We start from the raw sequence: 22121 nt of genomic DNA, 5'->3' as shown, positions 1-22121 counted from the left end.
TAAATATGTGAAATTTTAAAAACTTTATTAAAAGGACTGAAATCTTAGGAGAGAATAAAAAGATAATAATAAATCTATAGCTAAAAGTATTAAGATTCCTTAAAATATAACATACTGAGAGTTCAAGTTCATTTGTCTTGTCTAGCAGGGATTCAAGTCTTTCTCCACGGTCAACAACTTTCTCAATATTATCACTCATTACAGACATAACTTCTTCAACTTGTTTCTTTACTCTTCCCACACCATCAACGGGTGCATCTGTACTGTATTTAATCTAATACAATTGAAAGCATGACAATGAATTATAAGTTGCATGCAAGGTAGCATAGTTTTAAACTGCACTTCAAAATCTTAATTATAAAAATTTAAAAAAAAAAAAAAAATGTTAACTGAATTACAAATACACTTAATTATAAAAATTTAACTCAAAATAATTTCATTCAAACAGCAAGCACTGGAATTTTAAGAATTACTTTAATGACAACATTTAATACCAGTTACAGTAAATTACACTAGAAGATGTAAATTTCATGACAAAGCTTACAAAAATTTTTACTGAATGAGGAAATTTTTTTTTTTTTTTCCATCTAAACTTCAAGAATGTTTCCCAAATGCATGCTTTAGAACTTTTTGGAATTCATGAATTAAGGATTTTGCATATAAATTAATTCTTGAAAAAGGAAACACAGGGCTAGCATAAATGATTCATTTGGTTTGAAAAGGCTATATTTTCAAAAGTATTACATGTACACAAATGAAAGATATATGAAAAGAGCTATAAACCCACCATGTTTGTACTGCATATTACAGGTGGCAGCACGAGTCCATTATCTTTCCGACTATGTGTAGCAGTATGAGGTTAGTACCTGTCAAAAATGGGTAGGGAAAGCAAGAAAAAAGTTTTTGTGTGCTTGAATATGCCAGATGTTTGTCTGTTATAGCTGTGCAATGCGCTTTCAAAAGAGAGTACGGAAAAGAACTGTGATGTAAACAAAGCATTTTACAGTGGTATCAGCAATTCAAGGACACTAGTTGCTTGTGTAAAGGGAAAGCACTAGTCGACCAAAAGTGCCAGAAGAAACAATGGAGATAATGAGGGATAGTTTTCTATGAAGTACAAATTATTTTTTTAAAAAATCCAATGTTCCAAGCAAGCCATGAATTTAGAATACCACAGAAAACTGTGTGGAAGATTTTGCATCAATAGTTGCATTTCAAACCGCACTGTGTGCAGCTCCTGCAACAATTAAAGCCGAAGGATTCTGCCTGTCGATTAGATTTTTGCACCAACATGCAGGAAGCATTGGAGGACAAAGATTTCAGTGTTAAGTTGATATTCAGTGATGAAGCAACATTTCACTTATCCGAGAACATGAATTGGTTTTGGAAAATTCACGTGCAGTTGTAACAATTGAAAGAGATTCGCCTAAGTGCATCACAAACAAAGATGTATGGGCCCTTTTTCTTCGCTGAGAAAACTGACTGGTATATGCTACCTGGATATGTTGCAGTTATGGTTGTTCCCATAATTCAGTGCTGATTCAGGGATTTTGTCTCCCAACGAGACAGGGCACCCACTCATTGGGATGCCCTCCCTGTTCGTGACTACCTAAACAATGAATTCTCACATCACTGGATAGAGCATGTATTGCTGAGAATGACCTACCTTTTTTTCCCTGGCCTCCCAGATCCCCTGATTTAATGCACTGCGACTTCTTTCTGAAGTATGTTAATGACCTTGTTTATATACTTATACTACCGCAATCCCTAGCTGAGCGAAGAAAATGCATCGGTGCTGCAATGTAGACAATTGACAGGACTATGCTACAAAATACATGGATTGGGCTCGATTATTGTCTGGGCATGCGTCGTGTCACCAAAGGGGCACATATTGAACATTTGTACAGGATGTATTAACTTGGTGAGTTTGTGGTTCTTTTCATATATCTTTCATCTGTGTACATGTAATACTTCTGAAAATATAATCTTTTCAAAGTAAATGAATCATACATATCATATCTTTTTGTATAACATAAAAACAGCAGATAAATTTAACATCTTATTAACATAAAATTACATATTTGCACTATACCACTCTAAACTACCAATCAGTATACAATAATTCTTCATACCTTCAACTTAACAGAACAATCCAGATTTTTTATTGCATATGAATAACTTTATAAGAATAGAAATGTGATCTTAAAAATCTATAATAGATATTATAGATATATAATAGATATCTATTTAAAATATATAATAGATATCTATTTATAAATATATAATAGATATCTATTTAAAATTTTCTAGATTTTTTTTCTTTGAATTTTTAATTTAGTTAGTGCTAAAGGACAATTAGTTTAGTTATCAAGTATGGGAAAGGAAAACTCGATAGCTTTAAACCAGATAATTAATTAACAAGGGAAAGAAATATTTCTTAAATTTTGAAGTTCATTATAAATACTCTTAAGGTTTAGATGTTATGTAACACAGGAATATACAGAAGAATATCAATTATGTGAGACAGTGGAAACCATAATCACATTGGTTAGTTGAGAGTTTGTTGATACAGACTAAATTTGAAATCATGCCAATTTTTCTTACAACAAAGTTTTCTAAAAGTGTTTATTTAAAACTAAAAAAGTGCTTAAGTATGATTATTAATAGTGTAACAAACTCTATTACTAGAAACAATTTTTTTTCTCATTAAAAAACAATCCATATAAAATTTTGTTTTATCACAAAAATATTCATGAAAAATGGAAAAACTGGAATAAATAAAAAACCAAAATTTATGAAATACTGAAATTTTGTCAAATTTCATACATGCATTTTTATGAGAGAATTTTTTGAAAAAGTATATTAACCTTTTTGTGACAGTTCTATAACTAACAGCTATCACATGACACATTGGTTTTTGATAAACAAAAGATTCACATGGCATTTTTTTAAATATTAAAGATATCAGGATGTTACCTTAAATATTAATGAGCTTTGTTCAAGGCTTCAGCATGTATATTATCAACCAAGTAGTAAAACTGCTGAATACTGACTCAGGTTCAAAACCCACCAAATAGGCTAGATGCATGAAGTTTTCATGGTTATCCCCATATCATCATCCATAAACCAACTTCCTTCAGAAAATCTTCCATGAAGGCTTTCTTCCTTTCGGGGAGACAGCCCTAATTGCTCTGCCATAATCAAAATAAATCCAAACTAAGACTTCAGCATGGTTAATTTCCACATTCTCAACATCACTGCAAGTTTTATTGTTCTTTAAATCTATGCTGTTCAGAAATTTAGTTTACTATTTACTATATTTATCCATCCTGAAACATTCTTTGATCTTTTGAAAAATGTCTATTAAATGGCTGTCAGTTAGCATTGCTTTCATTTTCAACATATATAAAGCATATTTTTTACTATACTGCTCAATAGGAAGGTTGCTAAATGATTAATTACTGATAACAAAAGCCCAAACATCAATTATTGATAAAATTCATGAATGTTACTAATTTTTATGGTATCCTTTTCAATGCTATTACATGTTGCAAATGATTTCTTTGAACTGCTTATTGGCTTGATTAATTCTAGAATGCTAACCTGAGTAAATTTTACTCGCACAACAGTGAAATGCAAGTGCAACTACTAAACCGTGCATACTAGCTCCATTATCACTCAGATATACTATGTTCTTTTGTGTTTAAGATGCAGCTGTAACTGAAAGCAAGATATTTTCCTTCTTTCAAGAAATACCCTTTACTAAATGTAAAGGGTTAGCATTCTAGGGTTAACAGAAGCTGTTTGATAGAGGCCCAGTTAATGTACACTGTACTGTACTTTCCTAAATACAAAGGAGGGAAAAGCAACAGCAGTTCTTTAGTTACATTTTTAAATAACCACATGTGATATTCTTTTTAGTTTATTTAGAATGCTTCTATTCATGAACTGTTTTATTACTTTTGAAAAGAAAAATTAAAAACTTCATTGTGGCTCTCAGACAATCTAGTAGAAACTTTTGAATTTCACTCAATTTTAAAATAAGGCTGATACTGATAAAGTCTGGCCATATCTGACCTTTTTAATTAATCAAACTATAACTTATACAGATTAGTTTAAAATAGAAAAGTTAATACCATTTGGTCCTTCAAAATATAGCTAAAATCTCTGTCAAATTCATGTTCAGTAGCAGTAAGAGCTCTTATAGCAAGACTTCCACTTGTAAATCTTGTCTTTATCTGCAATAAAAAAATATTAAAAAAATTTTTTGCTTATTTTGAAGCTGATTTAAAACACTACATTATATTTGAATACTTTAACATAGGCATTTTGAAGTCCTGCAGCTTTCTTTCTTACATGTGCTCAAAATACAGGGTTCGTACACATTTCCGCATACGGAAATTAAGTACTTTTAAGGACCATTAATGAAAACAATTAAGGACCTATGAGCAAATGGGAACTGAATAAATTCAACTGAAGATATTATCTATGCCTGAATTTTCCTTTTGCAATACCATGCTAAAAATAAAATAGATCCCTAGAACATAATTGTTAATAAGTTTGAGAATAAAACAAACTTTATGCAATTTATGAAGTAGCATTAAATATTTTACACTTATAATTGTTGGTCATATTTGAAAAGAGATAAGTGACATTTACATTTTACTAACAGCTTTATGTTGATTTTTTTTATGTCTCATTTTGTCACATACTTGGTCAGTCTAGAGGTTTAGTAAATAAGCGGTAGATTTTATGTCAAACTGCATAGGATAAAATGAGAAGTAAGATCATAATCAGCATGATTCATAACAAAAGACTGAATGTTGTCACAACTGCTGCTTGTCTAGAGAGAGACCTGTTGATTAGAATAAACCTGAAAGGCCTGATATAGGCAAGGTTGGCAAGTGTTGAAAGTTAGTCAGGCTCTGTTTGATGCAGTTAGTGTCATAGCTTCATGTACAGTTCCAGGGCTTGTAACCCAGTTAATATACTTTAAGGTTCCAATAAACTATTAAAGCACCAGAGGTGATAAGTTGTTTTGTATTATTTTAAGTCTAAGTAGATGCATAGAATAGGTTTTACTTGAATTTTTATATTTCATCTTGTGACCACAGTAAGTATTAATGAAAGGCAATAACTCGTTTTAATATGTAGAGATAATTTTTAAAGGTAAGCAGTTAGTTATAAATAGTTAAATTAAGTAGTTTGATAACCTTGGTCATTATAGATTTACATGACCACTATTAAATTTTATTTTTTAACAATATTTGTTAAAAAGTCCTATTAAAATCTAATAAAATTTCACAGTTTAAAGTATATGTAATTTATGACACAGATTATTAAACGATATTAAGATAATTATGCATTAAAAGCTACAGAACATTTATGTTTTGTAACAACAACAGTCAAAATATTTATCCATCATTTTAATTTGAAGTCTTCCCAGACATTTTGGCTAGTTTATATCAATTTCCTTCTCTTTTCTTTCTCTTCTATTCCTCTTCTCTTTCTCTTTCTAACAATTAGAGATCTGTCTCAATATGAAAAATCAATGCTCTTGCTAGTTTCTGCATCTTTATCTCCTAACTTGTCAACCTCTCCACAATATACCTATGAGGGTTTAATTGATCTGGTAAAAGTTAAATAGTCCAAAACTCCCAACAGGCATGGAGCACATTATCTCTATGTCTGAAATTAACTACAATATCAGACACAGATTTAAATAAGCCTCTTATTTAAAAAGAGCTTAGGACATAAAAAAGGCATGTTCTGATGCTAACAAAATAAAGTACAGCTCACGGTGACGTAATTAAACAAGAACAGTCAAATTCAAACTAATAATGCAGACTAGTGGTCAAAGATTATACAATTTAATTTAAATTTAATCTGGCTCAATAACTCTATCATATGAGGAAATAGAAATGGGGAATTATAGTAAAGATTGAAATCATAAATAATTGGGTAATTTACATAATAATAACTGCACATATCTTTGAAGAATAATTTCCTTTATGTATTCAGTTTTTTTCTTTAAACACGTTTCCTTTTCATTTTAGAATTTTTGGATTTAATTAAGGATTTCTGCTATTCTAAAAAACACTAAATGCATTTAGAATGTACAGAAAAAGCGGCTAATTTTATTTCTTCAGTAATATGAGCATTCAGAAGCAATATGAAATATATATAATAAATGTCGGTTAGAGCTGATGTGGCAGAATTTCTAGAATTTAGTGACACACCGAACAACAAAATCTAGAAATGGCAAAACTTTTAAAATTTAGAGCAGGCATTGGAAGCAGAATTTAGAAAGGCACTAGGCAGCAGAATTTAGGATCCACAGAGATTGCATAAGGTGGGAAAATGCCTAGTGCCAGCTACGTGTATGCATTAAAAAATATTAGATGAATCTTTTAAATTGTAAGTTTTCAATTTCATTATTAATAAAATGCTTTCTATAATGCCTGCCCATGTGATAAGATCAGAAGCATTTTTGATATTTTCCATGCTTCTGTCTAGTCAAAAGTAGAGAAAATAAAGAGAAGATAAATATGTTAAGATTCTAGTATCAGAAGTAAAACATTCAAATATTATGTTTTCATTGTTCTTCCAGATGTTCTTCAAAAATTTATAAATCCATTGCAAACTTTCTGTAAAATACATCCATTACATGTTGATACCACAGAGACATTTTTCATTTTGTCATATATTTCTCGAATCTTCTAGAATCGTGGGTCTATAAATCTTGCCTTCAAATCCTTCTAAACTTTCCAAGCTGCAATGTCTAAAATCCTAAAGGAAAATTATCCCTACAATTCTGTAACAGCAAAAAGCCAGAAATATTTTGGGAAAAAATAGGAGGGAAAAAGTATGAAATTAATTTTATAGAGAAAACTGATGCACATTCTGAGAATTTTGAATATTCTGAGACAATTAGATGGGAAAAACTTTTACTATGAAAAAATTAAAAACAAGACATTTTTAATTAATTACACAGCTAACTTTGCTTTTGCTAAGAGCTGTTTTGTAAATTGTGCTTTATAGCATTATATCTTGTTTATTTTTCAGATTTAACATATTGTATAATAAGTTGCCAAAATGTAACTTTATAATATTACAGCAAAAAATAAAAATGTTTTATTTTAATGTTATTTTTTAAATATAATTTCAATATATTACCATTATTTTAATGAAATTTATTAATGTTATGATGTTTTAAAAAAAATCGTCAAAAAATTCTCAGATTTCGGAATTAAAAAGTTTCTATAGAAACTAATCTTAAAATCGCCACAATGTTGAAAAGTCGCCAAATTTAGAATCATTTAATAAAAGAATTCACATCCCCAAAAGCGAAAAGTTGTTTAAGAGCTCTTTACTAGAAAAAATGAATTTCAAAATGCTTATGTTTCACTTCTTGCTTAGAAACTCGAGTATCCCATCATTTATATTAGAAATAGAAAGAAATTATTACTCATGAACCCATTCAAAATATAACCATATAGACGACAGTGAATCGCCAAAAATATTCCTCAAAATGCTAATTCACACTCAAAATGACAGTCATAAAAACAGACAGAAATTTCAGATGATTAAAAGTAAGGACCTTCTGCTAATTTTGGCCAAAATTAAGGACTTTTGAGGACCGAAAAATGATTAAAAAAAATCTAAAGACTCTTAAGGACTGTACAAACCTTGTAATATCTGTTAACAACACCATAATGAACTCATCACCCTGATCTTAACAACCGGCGCCTCTGTCAGTTGCCAGAATTAGCAAATTTAATTGCTAGGTTTTTAACATGCAACACGTTTAATTTTTATTAACAAAACTTAATGTATTAAAAGGATGTCATTTTTTGAAAGCTATCATAATGCTTTCTGTTTAACCTTCAAATTAATTACAAATGTCGTTAAAATTCTACCAAAGTGCACATGGTGGGTGCTTTAACAAAAAAGTAACCAAAATTTTACTTAACACATGTGCTGCCAAGGTAGGTATCCAAAGCTTTACTAACATCAGATTAATGTGGAAATAACATAGAGATATATACCTCACCATATATTGGCATGTGAATGGCTAATAGATGATATCACATCACACACTAGCATATGATCAGCAGCGACTGAGTTAAGATAAAATATACAAAAACACTCTTTATATTATATAAAAGCTAATTAAAATAATTTCTGGTGAAGCTTCTTTCATTAAATAATTTAACCGATGTTACTCAACACACTTTTTAGATCATTAAGTTTATACATAAAATATTTAGTTTTTACTTTTATAATGTGCAGATAAGGTGTCTTTATAATCCCCAAAATGCTTTTCTTTAACTGAACATAAATTCTACACACAAATTTTAATATTAATTTAATAATTTAATCCTTAAACATATTTGATATGAAATACAGCATATGAGTCAGTGAATGAGAGGATTAATGGTAAGGAACTACTCAGATATGTGCCCCCAAGGCACCAAATTTCTCACCACTGCCATATTGCTATCTAAATTTTTTGTCTACATTTCGAACTTTAAGCCTAAAATGTCTCCAAAAAGCATGGTTTTCGCGAATGCAAAAACCAAATTTTGAACGCACAATTTAAGCTAAAAATCCGAAACAAAAACAAAAAATTTAGATAGCAAAACCGTGAAGTTTCTAACCAAAATTATTTGACAAGAGTCCATGTACACAGCGATATCTTTTAACTTAAAAAAAAATCTACGAATGGCACCATCTAGGCAACGAACGAATATACAAACTACGCACACCTCGCTTTGATAAATTAACATAACATGAATAAATTTCAAAGAATAACATGTACACAGTGTTCTGTTTCAACTTTAAAAAAAATCTACGAATTGCACAATTTAGACGGTACGCACTAATCAACAAAATAACTAAAATAAATTTCAAACAATTAAAAAAAAAAACAATAACGACAGAAATTCATACTAAAAAAACAATGAACATAACATTCTACAAAATAAGAACAAGAATAAAATAAAATGCACTTACCATTAATGCTTTTTCGAACAACAGAAATACCAATTGCATACCGCCACGTAATCACTATCGTATTTATATGACAGCCAGACACACTATCCAGAAAATTCATACTATGGTTCACAAATAAATAAAATAACAAATAATCGCAAATCCCTACTTCTATCATGCACAGCCACTAAAAATAATCTCCCATACTTTCTTTCCACACCTCCAAATACGCATTGCCCCTCAACAGGATCGCCACGACGATATTCCCTTATACCGAACTTCAATTCAACAACTTTCACCATTAAATCTTTCCCCCCCTAGCTTCTCAGACACAAAGCATGACGGGGACCAACGAACTCCAGCGTAAGATTTTTCAACGTCAACAGGGTTGCCATACAACACGCAATCGTGCCAAAAACCAACGCAGAACACATATCGCCACATTTGGTGAAATAAGGGCGTATATCAGAGTTGTACCAATGGTAATTCTAACAACTATTTATTTTTGATTTGATATACTCTCGTCACCACATAACTTTTAAAATACTTTACAGAATTACAAGAACAAAATATTATATTAATTTTTTGCTGATAAATGATTAATGAAGTTAACTTGAAATTATTTATGATAACTTCAAAAATAAAGGAATTCCTATGTAATTTTGATTAAAAGTAAAACAGAAATACAGTGAATGGAAATAGAGTGGGAATTCAATCATTAGCAGCACTGAATCATTCAGTGGGAATCTCATAGGCAGTAGAGATTGACAGTTATGAGACGAGGCAAAGGAGAAGGCAACAGCATGGAGTAGATTATTTGGAAGCATTGTAGTACAACATAAGTAGTACTAAGATGACATTTTTAATTACATTTTTCCTATGATATACTAAATAAAATATTTAGAAACATTATCTCATTAATAAAGTTCCAAAACAGAAAGACATTTTAAAAATCTTACTTCTTTTAAGAATGCAAAAGGAATATTTTTTCCAAATTCTGTTTCAGCTGCACAAATATAAATTAGCAGATCTTCAACAAGAATATGATATGTAATGCTGTTATGAAAAAAAGCACATTAAAATTAATGATATTTAATGTAGGAATGAAAATATTATAAAGAATTTAAAAATTAATACAACATAAGTACATAAATTACAAAATTTAAAAGGAAAAGAACATCATATGGAATATTTATACAAGACAATTTAACCTTGGCTCCATCTACTTGTGTATAAACCATGCCATTAAAATGCACACAATATTAAAAATATATATATATATACCAGAATCATTGTCTTGCAAAACAAAGCAGCATATGTCAGTGATGGCATATGCTAAATTTATGAAATGTTAATCAAAGATATTACTGTAAATAAAATTTTCCAAGTTTTCATTAATCAGTTTTAGTCGTTCAGATGCAAAGGCAGTGGGGGTTTATCTGAGCTTGATAAAGACCAAATTGAGATAAATTAAATGGATTTTACAGACAAAAAATTATGTAAGAATGCACTCCGAGGAAAAAAAAACAACAACCCATAAAATATTTTAAAAATTGGTTAAACTACAATTCTATAATATTAGCGGTAAGTAATACATATCAACTTTGACAAGCCTCCACAAAAGAGTACTACAGTGCAATTCAAGAATTATTTTATTCTGTCTTCATAAAAGAAATATATCGATATATAACATAGAGAGGTTACTGCTTTTTAATTCTGGTTACTCAATATCCAGGCTACCCTTGTTTTCATCCCTAAAAATATCAACAATGGGTAAGTAAAAAAAAATTTACTTTAATAATATAGTACAAAGTCTGTAATCCGGACTCGTTGGGACTGCGGCGATTCCGAATTAACCCCTAATCTGGATTATAGAACTGGAACCCGTTTTCCTAAAGGAGTCCTAATCTGGAAAAGGGGTTTCTAATCCAGAACCCCTTTTCCGGATTATAGATCATCAATTTAAATCTGGTACGATGGCATGCACAAATTATACAATTAAAAATATGAAACCGTAATTTATGAAATAAAGAGCAATTATGATCTAAAGGGTATCAAATTTTACAAAAAAAAAGCTTAATATTTATTTGTTTACTTTATTAAACATTTCTTTCAACGCGCGCATTCTTTATGCGCATGCGTAAAACATACAAAAAAAATGTTTGTGGCCTTTGAGGTCCGGATTATAGATCATTCCGGATAATGGAGGTCTGGATTACGGACTTTGTACTGTATTTTTGTAATTCTAGTGCAATTTTTTTTTATCACGAGATCCTACAAGATTGGTAACTTTTTATTTTCTGCAACACTACTTAACCTTTTGAAGACAGGATGGCCATTATAGTGGCCATAGAGTCCTCTCTTTGAAAAGACGGGGTTGTCCACTTTAGTGGCCATGTCTTTATCCCCCATTTTCCAGGCTGAAAAGTGGGGTGAAATGTCAAAGTTGATGTCCCTGGGGTTTTAACCACTTATCTCTTTCAAAGGTTTTCCTTTTGCGACATAGATGCACCCCTCTGAGAATCCATTAAACTACACACAAGAATCTTTGTCGCAAATAGGAGGTGATTTCTTAAAGGGGGGGAAAGCAATCGATTCAAGATTCCCCATCCTTTGGCAGCTTTTACTGCTACCAAAGCCCCGGCCTCAAAAGGTTAAAATTGCCACATATAGCATATAATTTATTACAGTTATCAAGATGACCCATTAAAAAAAATTTCGATGGCTGTACTCGCATTGTGATAACAGTTTGAAAAGTAAAATGGACATTTATGGTGAACCAACAGAAAATCACAAAACGAAAACAACAGTCCTTTAGGCTGCATTCAGACGAGGGCATAAGTGGTTAATGCTGAGCTCTGTTCCCAAGGCAACCAATCTGTGCTACATCACAAAATCTGGTTTAAGGCTCGCAGTGTAAGCAGTTTAAATATAGAGCACATCATATCCAAATGAGTTGTAATCGTATCCGAACGAAATAATGAGTTGATCTCGGAAGAAAACTACAATGATGACATGCATTTTTTTAATGAGTTTGCACAAAAAATTGAAAAATATGGATGAAACTCGTAAAGCGAAAATTACGCTGTGCATGACCCTGTAGATCATTGATCCCATCTATTATTTTTCATTTTATTATGAAAATTCTTTAAAAAATGCATGCTTGCAAAAATTTTATTTTTTCTGTGTAAATTATTATTACTTTCTTTCTGTTTATTATTTTTGTATAAATTATTGCTATCAATTTCTTCCAGTTAATTACTTTTGTATTTAAGAATAAATTTATTGAAAAAGCTGGAAATATTGTATTGCTATTTGCTTCAAATGGTGATTTTCTTTCCAAACAAACTTTATAAATTAATTTTACTAAAACATCAAACCAATATCAAAAATCTGTCCCCCCCTTTTTTTTTTGACAGTAAAAATATTACTTTTTAAAAAAGAGAAAAAAATACTTATTTAAGAATAGTCACAATAGTCAATTGAATAGTGTAAGCTTTTTATAAGTAATAAAAAATAATCTTTTGAAAAATGTCTTTATGAAGTCCAGAAGGAAAAAATGAAGGAATTAAAACAAGAGTCTAGACAGTTTTGTCTCCTGTTGATCTCTGTTTTTTAATTATGTTCTTCATGAAAGGAATTTACTTTTAATGAAACTGAATAGCACACGTAATTCATAACATAGATTATGATTTAATGAACAGTATTTGTTATTATTATCCACTTTTTATTAATATCATTTGAATGGAAATTTGATCATTAAATTCATGCTATTTCTCTGGTAGAAATTCATGGATAAGGTATGAATGTTTACAATTTTGTTGTATTTTAAGACTTGGGCACCTAAAATTTGTCAATGTGAAATTACTTTTGAGATACTGGTCATAAATAGAAATGGCAGCATATGTTGAAATTAAACTCTTTTTGGTGCTTTAATATGCATGTCTTCCAGTGAGTGAAGACTTGTCATAATCTGTCAGCAAATGAAAAATCATTTAAAGAAATTACTTCTGACAATAGACATGGATGAAATTTACATCTATGAGATCTCAAATCAGAGTTTAATTTGAATTACTCATGCGATATAAACATACCAGTTTGCAGAATTATCCACAAAAATTCCTGAAAGTTAGTGTTTACTTTGTGCTGTATTCTCTCGATAGAAATCCGCTTTTTTTTTTTCAGAAAAAGCATATGAAATTCAGGGGTGCGGCTTATACATGCAAGTGATTAAAAATAGATACATACAAACAGCTGGCAACACAGCAAAATGTATTTAAATGACTGAGCATAAAATAAATTGTTGGGTGAACGTTTCATAGTATTGTACAAGTTTAGTCGTGGTTGCTGGTAATGGTGGCCAGTTGTAAAATACTAGTAATAATTGATACCGGTAGTGCAGCCAACTACTGTAGTGATCGACAGTGACAGTGAATAAGGAGTGCAGATACATGTTCCTTTTGATTGAAAATTTAAAATAATAATAATAATAATAATAATGTGTGGTAAGTATTGTTTTCTGCTTAACTGCTTTTACACCTACAAAATGGAAAAATATTGGTACTTTTCCGTTTCACCGGCGCAAATCTCGCCAAGCAGACTTTATTGGCGACAACATACAGTATACACATAAAAAATATTTAAAAAAATTTTAGTTCTAAGAATTTTTTATTTTGAAGGCATAAAAATTTTAATATCGCTTAAAATTTTATAAAAAGCCAATAAATAAAGACAATAAATTTGTAAAAAGACATTAATTTAAGAATTTACTATGCTTTCATGGTTCAACATCCTGATTCGCCGGTTCCTATCACGTGACCCCAAGCGATCTCATCTCATGTAAACTACAAAAATCTAATGTTCTCAGTAATTATCTACATTAATTTCAAGTTAAATCTTAATTTGGAACACAAGTTTAAATGCAACAAATATTTCAATTCGTACGAATAGCTACTCAGAAATTATGTAAAACTGCAGTGCTTTACTTCGCTAATGCATTCTCATTAGAATGGATGAATTTAAGCCTTGACTTTACCTTTTCTATATTTTCGGCTTCGGGTAAGCGCTGTGATTGCATCCTAATTGACTTAATTACCGAAAATGGCCTTAGACATAAAACTGTACTATCTGATAAAAATCCTATGTAATTATATGCCAGTATTGAAAGAAACAATCAATCTGATAAGAAAAAGCTGCGACTTGTTTCTAAAATGAGGCGTAAAAGGTTACCAGCGAGAATATTCCGTTTGGAATCGGTTGTACCATTATTGGCGACTTTATCGCTTGCGCCGGCATAACGGAAAAGTACCAAAATAATACAGGCTATCTGTCGCTTATTTTCGAGATTTTTTTTAATTAGGCATATTTAGAATATTGTATTTCTCCTGAGAGAAATTACATATAAAAATTGAAGAAGGTTTTATATATATGCATGTGCATGTTTATAGTATAGAGAGTACTACAGTGCAATGTAGAAATATTCCATACTGCTTTGCACAGAAATATCTGCCAACCAAGTATTGGTCTTTCCAAAAAAATATCTTTACAACATTTCGTTCTTTTTCTTTTTTTACCTTCATCCATTGCTTCTTGGCTAATAAGAAGGGCAGATAAAAGAGCATTCTGTTGAGCCAGTAAAACTTTGTGGTGAGCTGAAAAAGCCATGACACAAAATAATGAAAACAAGCAGAGCGAACGCAGGAAATCGATTGAGCAGGAAAACAGCACACGAAAAATGTAGACACATCCACGCATGTGCAAATTTAGCTTCTCTCATTGGCCATAGCCTAGATCCCGTCTCGCAGGTGTGAATGGAACTCCCATATTTTATGACCTTATGACTATGTCTCTATGCCCTTTATGCACCGTCTGAATGCTGTCTTAGGGACAAAGTCCCTTTGGACTATAAAAAAAAAAAAAAAAAAAAAAAAAAAAAAAAAAACACATTGACAATACAGCTAAAGAAAAATGGGTAAACGCATCTGTTATGGGGACTGGATTCAGAAATATATGTATGAATGCATGTACAGATGGATGGATGGATGTGTTCATGCACATAATGTATGCATATGTGTATAAACACATACATATCTGAAACTGGTCCTGATAACAGAAGAATATTGAAAAATGTTGTAAATCTTATGATATATCCATCTGTTAAACTTCCATCATTTATGATCTTTGAAAACACCACTGCAAACTTTACTGTGGGTCAACTCTTTATGATAACAGTATTCATTTCTGAAACTGCTTTCAGGCAGAAGGCTTAATTCCGGTTACTCGATATCCAGGCTACCTTGTTTTAATCCCTAAAAATATCAACAATGGGTAAGTAAAAAAAAATTCACTTTAATAATATTTCTGTAATTCAAGTGCAATTTTTTTTTATCACGAGATCCTGCAAGATTGGCAACTTTTTATTTTCTGCAACACTTAAATAAGATTGGCAACACTACACTAACTTTCTGCAATACTACTTAAAATAAGATTTGAATAAGATTGGCCTGAAGCCAATCAATTTGGCTTATTCAAAAACTTTGTAACAGCATGCTTCATAAAATAAGAATTGTTAAACTGAAATGAAAGTGCTCAGACATTTTTTTAAAAAATTCTGCATCCATTACAAAATAAATCAATAAATGAAATAACATCTGAAAGGTTCAAATTTTAAAATTGCTCAAAAGGTGTTTTCTTTACGGTTTTATATGCGTTTGCTATTGTCCCTATTGATCAATCTGTTGTACTCACTCCTGTTTACTATTTTTTCTTTTACTATTCAGTTTTTCCATATAATGGAAAATAAATATTTTCATCGGTTGCTTTAATGGCCACGAAACTTCTTATCATGCGATATTCCAAACAGTACGTTAGGTAAACTCTGGCAATGCTGACCAGAAAAAAAAAAAAAATATTGTATTTATACGTTGCAAGCAATTATAGTCTCTTAATGCTTCGAATTACTTTATTACAGCATTAATCAAGTAAATGGGTTCGCTGATTCGGTTTCCATACGTGCAGAATTTTAAAGTTATTCTTCATATTAGAGCCACTTATAGTAATTGAGATAAATAAAAAAAGATTTGAAAACCCTGCAAATGGAGTAAAAAGGTATTTACCGTCATATAATCTCTTGCATCAATGCACACAGGGGAATGGGAACAGCACTTTATTCCTGAATTTTATTCCTGAATTCAAATATTTTATTGGTTTTAAAAGCCAATATGCATGTATGCATTTTCTTATTTAAGTAATCAAAGCCTTCATGTTTTAAATTATAAAAATTGAAACTTTTTAATGCATAAGAAATATACACCTGGTTGCCAACGCCTAAAGGAGAACCATTTTTTCTCTAGGGTTAACTGATGTTGTGGCACCTGTTTATTTGAAAAGTAACACACACATCAAAAGTGATTCAATGACAAAGTCAGGTTTGAGGCTAACAAAACTTTCAAACTTAAAGAAAAAAAAAAAAAAAAAAAAGGAAAGAGAGAGAGAGAGAAAAAGAAAGAAATCATAGAATCTGAGAGATTTTATGTTTCCGACAGTTTCTATGTTTGTGTATTTTCATCAGTATCAGATGAAACAGTTTGAATGTCCTCATTTCTAATTTCTGTCAATATTTTCATGAATCAGATACTCATATATAATATCATCACTGCATATTGGAAAAAGCTGTCTGATAATACTGAAATGCCTTTTTACAGTTACTTAATGACCAGCAAATCCTCATTCACCTGATCTCCCCCCTCTTAGACTAGCATATTAAAAACAGCTTCAAATGGTTGATTCTGTGAAAAGTCATAAAAGAGTTTTTAGAGCTAGCATTGCATTAAATAGTGAAACTTCATAATCAATCTAACTGCATACACCTATAAAATCCTTAAAATGAGCGATTTTCTGTAACAACAATTCAAGCTTCTGATCACCGCCTGGACCATAGCAACAACAAAGCTTAAATAAGTGAGGACAAAAAAATTTTTAATCCATTTCACATTCCCTACATAAATGTGTGCAGTACTGTTGTCAATCTAGTGCAGAATCTTTTGTTTTTAGGCCAAAAGTTTTATACAGTACTGTAATTTTGTCTGTAATTCAGGCGTCCATTATCTGGAATGATCTATAATCCAAACCTCAAAGCCACAAGCTTTTTTTTTTTTTTTTTTGTATGCTTTACGCGTGCACATTTAATGTTAATGCATGCGTGTTTAACACAAAAAACGAAGCACCTTACATTGAAAGAAATGTTTAATAAAGTAAACAAATAAATATTAAGCTTTTTTTTTTGTTAATTTTGATACCCTTTAGATCATAATTCCTCTTTATTTCATAAATTATGGTTTCATATTTTTAATTGTATAATTTCTGCATGCCATCTTACCAGATTCAAATTGATGATCTATAATCCGGAAAACCCTTAATTCGTAATCACTGAAGTCCCGATGAGTTCAGATTACGGACTTTGTACTGTATATATATATATATATATATACATATATATATATATATATACATATATATATATATATACATATATATATATATATACATATATATATATATATATATATATATTTTTTTTTTTTTTTTCCAAACAGTTCCAACATCATCCATACCTTACATTTAGTTTTTATAACAAAAAGGAAGAACTTTTGCATTTTTAAAGTATCTTGGCTTTTGGGATTTTCCAATTTTCAGAACCTAAGATGTACACATAAAAACTGCAATTCGCATTTTTGACAACATTCCTTCTTGCAACATTACTCTTTATCTTTTAACATTTGGTTTGGCATTATTATTAGAACTGCCTAGCGTCATAAGCAGTCAAAACATCTTTCTTCATCATATTGGTGAAAGATAATTCCAAACACAGTTTTCCCTTCTCCATTTCTTGACATATAATTCTGAAACTCTCACTGATTTTTTTCATAATTTTTTAACCCTTAAATGCAGAATTTTATTTTTAAAGTCAAAAATACATTAGAATTGATATCAAATAAAATAGGAAAATTCCTCAAAAGTTATCATGGTAGGTCTGCAGCCTTTTATAGATGTCTTTTAAAATAATTTATAAAAACATCTCATAATGTGTCATAAATATCACCATGTGTTGGGACAGTTTATTAATACACATAAGGACTTGGTCAAATACACTCAATTAATTACTATCTTAGGGTAACAGAAAAATATGCATTTAAACAGTGAAAAATTTTAAGTAATTTAAACAGCGGAAATGAATTTACTTACATTCCAGAGACATAACCAGATTTCATATTTCGTTCAACTGGAATATTTGGTAAAAAAGCATTAACTTCAGTTTCATAATCACCAGGAGTCCTCTGATTACTAACTAGAATAGTGCCAGACCTGGCTACAGCAGCATAAAAAATTCCAGATGTCATGATTCTACCTGTAAGAAAATTCTTCAAATAATATATCACATCAGCATGTGAATCTGTAAAGGACACAGCATGTAAATAAAAAGATACTGAAGATTACTTAAAAATTTTAAAAACTAATTAAATATTTGATTATTATATAAAATTATAAAACAAATTATTTGTGAAACAATATTTAATTAATCTAAAATCAACTACTTTGCATTTAATTTAAAAAATATATGAAAAATATTTCATTTTAGTCCAGATTTAATTTCTAAGCTATGATGAACATGATAGACTTGGAGAAAACATATTTACAGAACAAAGTCCGAAATCCGGACTCGTCGATACTTCGGAGATTCTGGATTTGGGATTTTTCCGGATATTAGATCATCAGTTTAAGTCTAGTAAGATGGCATGTAGAAATTATAAAATTAAAAATATGAAATTGTGATTTATGAAATAATCAAGCACTAATGATCTAAAGGGTATCAAAATTTACACAAAAAAAAAGCTTAATATTTATTTGTTTATATTACTAAACATTTCTTTCAATGCAAGTTTTGGTGCTAATACTTTTGATACTTTTCTGTTTCACCAGAGCAAATCTCGCCAAGACTTTATTGGCAATAACAAACAGTATACACATAAAAAATTTTAATAAATGTTAGTTCTTAAGAATTTTTTTATTTTGAAGGCATAGACATTTTAATATCATTTAAAATTTTGTAAAAAGCCAATAAATTTGTAAAAAGACATTAATTTAAGAATTTACTATGCTTTTATGGTTCAACAACCTGATTCACTGGTTCATATCACGTGACTCCAAGTGATCTCATCTCATGAAAACTACACTACAAAAATCTAATTCTTTTCAGTAATTATCTACATTAATTTCAAGTTTTAATTTGGAATACAAGTTTAACTGAAAGAATTATTTCAATTCATACGAATAGCTTACTCAGAAATTATGTAAAACCGCAATGCTTTACTTCGCTAGTGCATTCTCATTAGAATTTATGAATTTAACCATTAATTTTGCCTTTCCTATATTTTTGCCTTCGGGTGAGCGGTGTGATTGCATCCTAATTGACTTAATTACCACAAATGGTCTTAAGGTATAAAATTTAACTATCTTTTGTAAAAGTTCTATGTAATTGTATGCCAGTATTGAAAGAAACAATCAATCTGATAAGAAATGGCTGCGACTTGTTTTGAAAATGAAGCGTAAAAGGTTAAAAGTGAAGACATTCTGTTTGGCATTAGTTCTACCATTATTGGACACTTTATCGTTTGCGCTGGCAAAATGGAAAAGTACCAAACTTTCCCTTTAATTCTGTAGACAGACATAATCTCTTATTTAGTTACATGGTTGAAGTCCTGTAACTGCTGTTTCGAGAATTCCAACTAACTTATCAATCAAAAATTTCTCGCTTTCAGTAAATTTCCTGTCACTTTCTTCAATATCAGTATTTTCTGGATCTAGAACCATACTACAGATTTCGTCATTCATTAATTGATTGATGATTGAGAAGCACTGTCATCACAATGAAAAACTTCTTTTATATCATCTTCATTTATTACCGCTTCCCCACATTTCAATACAAAATCTGTTAATAGGAAAATTTCACCTTTGTTTTGCGATATCCCAAAACCATTAAAATTAGTGGCTACCATCATCAAATTTAGCTATCCTTCACTATACATATTTGGCTATGCATAATGAGCTTGGTGACTAACGATAAGTTGTTCCGTTAAATTTTATCTTGCTTCTATTGCACACTGAGACAATTAAGCCTGAATTGTATTAGTTTAGTTACTTGTTATACTTATGTCTATTTCTTGCACATGCTTAAGACTTATTAGAGTTCTGAATAAATAAATTCCCACATATACTTTGTAAGGATTATCTTAATTTTATTAACAGTTAAGTTTTAAGTTAAAGTTCCTTTCCTGTCAAATTCTTAACTTGAACTTACTACTTCCGGCCAGAAACTTAGCTTTGGAATCATTTTGAATACTTAACGAGGAAGAGCAGTATTTAAACTGTGAAGTCAACTTGCAGAGTAAGAGATAATCAGAGCTTCTGATTTGCGCACATCTGTCTTTTGGCTTTGTCTAAAATAATACAAAATACTATAATAGATTTCTGGTTAAATTTGCTATATTCATATGTTGACAATCTGATAAAATTTTGAAATGACTAAATCCATGACAAGGGTACTGATCACCATTAGGAATCATAGCAAATTTCCAAAATTAGGTGAAAGTGAAGAATTGCCCACTGCTTGGCGGGTTTTTAAGAATTGCACATACGCGGCATCCATGTATACGTCAACCTATTTTCACTTAAAAAAACATCTCAGAATTGCATAAAAATGGCATTGTGCACACTCTTAACTTTATCCATGTACATATCGACCTATTTTCTTTTAAAAAGTCAAAGAAAATTGACAAAAATCCAATTCTTCTTACTCTTGTAAAAAGCGCCAAACAAATAAACGGGCAATTCTGCACTTTAGCCCAAAATTATTTTTTTGCCGCTCTGTTGATGTCTGCATTTATATTTTTTTGGAATTTTTGATACTTTAAACTGGATTTACAGTATATGTTCATACACAGATATTAGCAGTAATGTTTAAAAGAATTAAATTATTTGCTCTAAATATGCCATTTCGTAAATATTTTAAGCAGTAAGTTAAATCAAACAGCCAAAATTTTCAAATATGATAAAAGATATATGAAGCATAAAAAAAAGTTGCAACCGGGTAAGGGGACTAATTGGCATGTGCCTTTTATACATTAATTAGGAACACATGTTAAATTCATTAAAATTATTTTGTCAATCCAAATACAAATAATTAATTTAAATGTTTTAAAGATCTCTTGTTCATTTCAGAATAATCTCGCCAAGCAAAAATATATATTGCAGTTTTACACTAATTTAATTATCCTCAGTTTCTGTGTGGATGAAGCTTACAATTTAAATACATATATATGTAATCAATTAAAAAACATTTAAGTAAACATTCTTTTTTGTTAAGCTTTTGAGATTTATAGCAAAAATTAGCACTTCTTTTTAAAGGAAGAAAACTATAACCTACCTAATTTTTTTCCAGTAATTAATCTAAACTAAAAACATAGTTATGAATATATTTACACGAATTCTGGTAATATATTACACTAACATAACAGAAAGTATATAACTATTTCTGAACTTAATTTGTAAATAATATTAAATGCTGAAAATTAAAAATTTACCTTAACTTATTAAATGCAAATTTATGACTGCATTAATATGAATTCCACCACGCAAAAATAGATATTGTAAACCTAGTACACCTGTTACTCAATTCACTTGAAGGAAATTTTTGCATTTAATTGATAAGAATGAAAATTGAATTTAAGATAAGTGGTAATACTGCCTTTCATGAAAATGAAACTGCTCTATTACTAAAACTAAAAGAAAAGATAAAGTACGCTATGTCACAAACATTTTAAAATTACAAAATTTTATTACTCCCACTTTTCGTCACGTTCGTTGCTATGCTAACAAGAGTAATACCGAAATAATTTTACTGTAGGAAAAAGAATTACAGTCTTTAGAGAAAAAAAAATATATATATACTAGAAAGTATCTTGACATCTTTTAGAAATATATGTGCATTTATATGTACGCGCACAGTTATTTATGCTTTTTTTTTAGCAGTTCCTCTATCATTATTATTTTTTTTTTTTTCATTTTGTACG

At 30.0% G+C, this 22121-nt stretch overlaps 1 protein-coding gene across 2 annotated transcripts in view; it reads right to left on the bottom strand.

Moving 5' to 3' along the window:
• Window positions 1–21913, bottom strand: part of LOC118201839 (vesicle-associated membrane protein 7-like) — a 29948-nt gene extending 8035 nt beyond the window's left edge. Inside the window, exons 1-5 of one of the 2 annotated variants that reach the window (XM_035373999.2) lie at window positions 21633–21913; window positions 18238–18413; window positions 9954–10050; window positions 4137–4238; window positions 116–274 (exon numbers count right to left, since the gene is read on the bottom strand). In XM_035373999.2, the coding sequence (XP_035229890.1) occupies window positions 116–274; window positions 4137–4238; window positions 9954–10050; window positions 18238–18392 (513 nt within the window). In that variant the 5' untranslated portion in view covers window positions 18393–18413; window positions 21633–21913. The remainder of the gene's footprint in view (window positions 1–115; window positions 275–4136; window positions 4239–9953; window positions 10051–18237; window positions 18414–21632) is intronic. The other variant, XM_035373998.2, reaches the window with a different exon arrangement.
• Between the last annotated feature and the right edge of the window lie 208 nt (window positions 21914–22121).

The sequence above is a fragment of the Stegodyphus dumicola genome, chromosome 6 (assembly GCF_044657685.1).
Source record: "Stegodyphus dumicola isolate Sdum_Otavi_A_Nest chromosome 6, ASM4465768v1".
NCBI classification, from domain to species: Eukaryota; Metazoa; Arthropoda; class Arachnida; order Araneae; family Eresidae; genus Stegodyphus; species Stegodyphus dumicola.
Note: the sequence above shows the minus strand (reverse complement) of the source record. Positions and strands in the feature narration are given on the sequence as shown.